Source organism: Oncorhynchus gorbuscha, linkage group LG01, assembly GCF_021184085.1.
Source record: "Oncorhynchus gorbuscha isolate QuinsamMale2020 ecotype Even-year linkage group LG01, OgorEven_v1.0, whole genome shotgun sequence".
Classification (NCBI taxonomy): Eukaryota; Metazoa; Chordata; class Actinopteri; order Salmoniformes; family Salmonidae; genus Oncorhynchus; species Oncorhynchus gorbuscha.
The window spans coordinates 112,879,820-112,884,928 of record NC_060173.1 but is presented as its reverse complement, the minus strand read 5'-3'; the positions used below and the strand labels follow the sequence as shown (position 1 = coordinate 112,884,928).

Sequence of the window (5,109 nt, the reverse complement as noted above, 5' to 3'; positions counted from 1 at the left end):
GCTGTTTCCATACGCAGGATCTGCCATATGTCGGCGTCCATGTCCCACACATTTTATTTGATTTCTACTGAGTGACTGAAACAAGGATGTTATCATTTTCAGACAAACAGATTTCTTCCTTCAGCACACTACTACTAATAAAATGTTCAATATATTTCCTTTAACATCCTCTGTGTTGTGTTCTTATTGTTTAACCATTGATATGTTCCAGGTCATTTTGAGAACTTAAGGAGCATCAGGTACTGCTGGAATATCTACCAATAGCAGGTCCGTCTTTATGTGATAAATAACACTGGTCACTGTTCAAAACATTCATAAAGAATAGTCTTCACTTTAGATTAGGGGAAAAACAACTTTACTAATGAGTATTAAATGGTAAAAATACATTTATTAAACATCTTTGGAATGATCTTATGAATCATATACTATAAAAGTTGTTTATAATTATGTGAATTACCAGTTAACTAAAATAAATACTGGATAAATGACAAATGGATAAACAATTTACGAATCAAATATTAATTATTTAGTGTGATACCCACTCTTTATATTCCTTCAGAGTAAAAAGCATCTGAGAGAGCTGCTCTGGTGTGACCCTTGACCTGGCAGCAGTGATGTAGTGAGAGTAGTGGTACTGTTCATACACCAGTATGTTGACATTGAAGTGTCTGCTGTTGTCTCCTGCACTATTGTGCTGAATAATTCATGTGTAACTGTAGTAGTTATTTATAAATGTGAGAATACCTAGATGAATAACATTACACAAAATGGGGCGTAATATTAAAAAGTGAGCAGAATGTAAATTCCTTACAATGTGTGCCCAATGGGTGTAAAACTCTGAAATAAAACTTTTTTTTAAACTTTGCTCTTCAGTCCATCATTTTGGATTTGAGATCAAATGTTTCAATTGATGCGACATGATATAATGTCACTTTTTATTTTAGGGTATTTCCATATATATATATATATATATATATATATATATATATATATATATGTTTTCCCATTTAGAAATGAAAACATCTTCTGTATCTAGTCCCCCCAATTGAAGAAGTCAAAAGTATGTGGACACCTTCACTTGTAGTGTATTAAAGGTTGTAACCCTTTAAATATAATGTTCAGTTAAATTATATATTTAGATATTGGTTCTATTACCCTGTAAGCAGTCTATGAACTGCTCTAATGAGTGACTGCAATCCACACTTTGGTTTTGGTAGTCACTGCCAACAGACAATAATGTTACCATCCTTCAGCTCACTACTACAACAGTGTGACTGTTTTGGAATAAAATGTTCAATACATTTCCTTTAACATCCTTTGTGTTGTGTGCTTATTGTTTAACCATTGATTTGTTCTAGGTCATTTTGAGAACTTAAGGAGCATCCGGGACTGCTGGAATGTCTATCAATAGCATGTCCATCTTTTTGTGATAAATTAAACTGGTCACTGTTCAAAACATTTATGAAGAATTAAGAAAGTATGAATACTTGCAGAGAGTCCAAAACTCTCACGACTTACTAATGATTATTAAATAGAGATTTATTAAACATCTTATGAATATACATTATTATACAATATAAATGATTTAGTGTGTTACCCAATCTCCATATTCATTCACACTCAACAGCTTCTGAGAGAGCTGCTCTGGTGTGACCCCTGACCTTTCAGCAGTGAAGTAGTGAGAGTTTTGGAAGTGTTAATACCCAGTATGTTGAGGTTGAAGTGTCTGCTACAGTCTCCTGGGCTGTTGTGTTGAATAATTAATATATATACTGTAGAAGTTATTTATAAATGTGAGAATACCAAGATAAGTAACATTTTACAAATGTGGCCTTAATATTAAATGGTGAGCAAACTCTAAATGCCTTACACATGGTTCATTACTGAATGTTACTATAAAGTGTTACACATAATTGCATTTTCGAACATTTTAAAATCAACTACTTATACAATACACCACTGAGATAGACTTAGACCTTATCTGATAAGCAGTATAGTACATTTCAACTTAACAACATAGGATGAAGACGTTGTGTCACAATCGAGCCACTAGAGGGAGGTGTTAAACAACATATAGAATGACTCATGTTGTCCTGGGAATGTACTTTTAGAATACTTACATAATATGTATCATTAAATAACAAGGAACAACCACAGCCTTAGGTATTTGTAGTATACAATCCACAATGATTACAATGTATTTTATAAAACAAGCTTATGTCTTTATCCCTCCTCCAAGTCATTCCATTCCAATTCAGACAAATCATTCTGTAACAACACCACATGTATCTATGATGACAACACTGAGATAAGTAATGTCAGTGTGTTGTTTCAAGAAATAAATAATTACAACAATTGTATTACAAAACTATATCAAACCTATGTTGGCCTACCGAGGGAATACAATTATAGGAACTATGAACACCTTCATTTCAGATTTAAAATACGTTTAGTTGTCACTTTGAACCAAGGATAAAAGAAAGCATAAATGATTGGATTAATTAAGGAATTAACAAGTGGCAGAAAACTGATGAAATATGATAAGACATTTTCTAATAAAATAGAAAAAAAAGAGAAAACAAATAGAGATGGAATCCAACAAATGAAATAGTTGACAACAACAATAGAAAGAGTTTTTGCTGCTTTTCTCTCAGACTTACTTGCCTGTACAGTTTTAACACCAGACACACTGACAGCCTCTTTTGAAAACACCTTTCTGGCCTGTGATCTGGCCACCACAAAGATTTTCAAATAAAGTGTTATAATAATAGAACACGGGACAACCATTGTAATTAAAAGGTCAATGATATTAACCCAGGTTATTCCTTCAACAATAAAACATTCTTTCAAACACCTACTGGGTACCTGTACATTTACAAAGTTTTTTATAATACCAGCATCGTATATGATACAACAACACCAGGTAATGGATATACAACACATCATTCTTGTTGTTGTTATTTTAGAGTGGTACAATAAGGGATCACACACAGCAACATAGCGGTCAATAGATATCAAGACCAAATTGCCCAGAGATAAAGAAGCACATAAAAAATCTATGTAGATATTAAACTCACAGAAATATTCCCCAAAACCCCAGCATGATTCCATTATTGCTACAGTCATTACTGGTATCACAATCAGTCCCACCAGGAGATCTGACACAGCCAGAGAGAGGATGAGCAGGTTGGTTGGAGTGTGGAGCTGCTTGAAGTGAGAGATGGAGATGATCACCAGTATGTTCAAAAATACTGTAACTGCTGAAATCAATGAGAAGAAGATGTACAGTGTTATGTAGATAGATGTCGATTGCAAAGCCTTTCTGCAAGAAGAGTTTCCGTCTTGAAAACAGTATTGAATTTCTTCATGTTTCTCCATTTGTAATAAAAGGTGAAAATGCTGAGGTCCTGCTCCTGCTTGGTCCTGTGTGTGACCCTGTCAGGTCCGTCTTCTGACAAACTCTGAGCTCTGCCTCTCTATTTATCCCTGAGTTACTGACAGCCACTCCCCTCCCCAGGATCTCTCTGCGCGCGCACACACACACACACACACACACACACACACACACACACACACACACACACACACACACACACACACACACACACACACACACACACACACACACACACACACACACACACACACACACACACACACACACACACACACAAATGAACAAACGGTTGGATAAACAAATAATTAATGAAAGCATGATGTATGTATGACAGGATTGGATGTTGCTGTGCCCAGCTAGCCTGTCCTTCAGCCTTACTGATAATTGGAGATGAGAGAAAAGGTACATTTTCTCCAAATCAATTCAAATGTATTTCTCACAAGCGCCGATCAGGTGAGTACCTTAGGAGTGAAATGCTTACTTACAAGCCTTTAACCAACAATGCAGTTTTAATAAAAAATAAATGTTAAGTGAAAAATATATAAGTAAAAAATAAGAGTAACAAATAATTTGAGCAGTAGTTCTTACGATCTTCTTCATCTGATGAGGAGTAAGGAAAGTTCAGACCAAACTGCAGCGTGGTATGTGTACATGTTAAATTTATTACAACTGAACACTGAATAAAAGAATAACAAAAGTGAAACAACGAAAATCGAAACAGTCCTGGTGGGAACAGGAAACCTAAGTATGGTTCTCAATCAGAGACAACGATAGACAGCTGCCTCTGATTGGGAACCATACCAGGCCAAACACAGAAATACAAAACATAATATAATAATAATAATATATGCCATTTAGCAGACGCTTTTATCCAAAGCGACTTACAGTCATGTGTGCATACATTCTACGTATGGGTGGTCCCGGGAATTGAACCCACTACCCTGGCGTTACAAGCGCCATGCTCTACCAACTGAGCTACAGAACCAGAAACATAGAACAAAACATAGAATGCCCACACCAACTCACACCCTGACCAAACCAAAACAGAGATAAAAAAGGAACTAAGGTCAGGAAGTGACAGTACCCCCCACCACCCCAAAGGTGCGGACTCCGGTCGCAAAACCAGAACCTATAGGGGAGGGTCTGGGTGGGTATTTCACCGCGGTGGCGGCTCTGGTGCGGGACATAGACCCCACTCCACCTTACTCATGGCCCACTTCACCTTACTCATGGCCCACTTACGAGGCGCCGCTGGAGGTGCGACCCTCGCCGCCGACCCCGGACTGGGGACCCTTACAGCGGGCACTGAATAGGAGGGAGACTCTGGCAGCGTGCTGGAGTTGGAAAACTCTCTCACCTCCATCTCTGCCCTCTGGAGGACCACCCTGAACAGAGCCATGAACCTCTCAAACGAACCCAGCTCCTCCTTTCCTTTCTCCCAGATGGTCGTAGCCCATTCCAATGACCGTCCGGTCAGCAGGGAAATGACCGTAGCAACCTTGGAACACTCGGTGGTAGGGGCTCCCGTATGATAGGTGAAATAGAGGGAGCCCCGGAATAGCAAGCCACGGCATTTTGATGTAGTGCCGTCATACTTCTCCGGAAGGGACAGTTGGGCTTCGATGACCCAGGTGGACGGCTGGGGGACTGGCTCACTGCAACGACCCATGGTAAGAGGCCCTACAGAGGACTGGAGAACATTGCTGGTGGTG

The 5,109-nt window shown here is 38.4% G+C and overlaps 1 protein-coding gene across 1 annotated transcript; it reads right to left on the bottom strand.

Moving 5' to 3' along the window:
* Positions 1-2,389: 2,389 nt before the first annotated feature.
* LOC124031249 (trace amine-associated receptor 13c-like) lies at positions 2,390-3,495 on the bottom strand. The gene has a single exon (XM_046342303.1). It carries the CDS (start codon positions 3,376-3,378, stop codon positions 2,428-2,430), a length of 951 nt encoding a protein of 316 aa, XP_046198259.1. The 5' UTR covers positions 3,379-3,495; the 3' UTR covers positions 2,390-2,427.
* Between the last annotated feature and the right edge of the window lie 1,614 nt (positions 3,496-5,109).

Excerpts from the sequence above, each read along its gene's own strand:
- LOC124031249 (XM_046342303.1), bottom strand. The coding sequence starts at position 3,378 with ATGGAGAAACATGAAGAAATTCAATACTGTTTTCAAGACGGAAACTCT.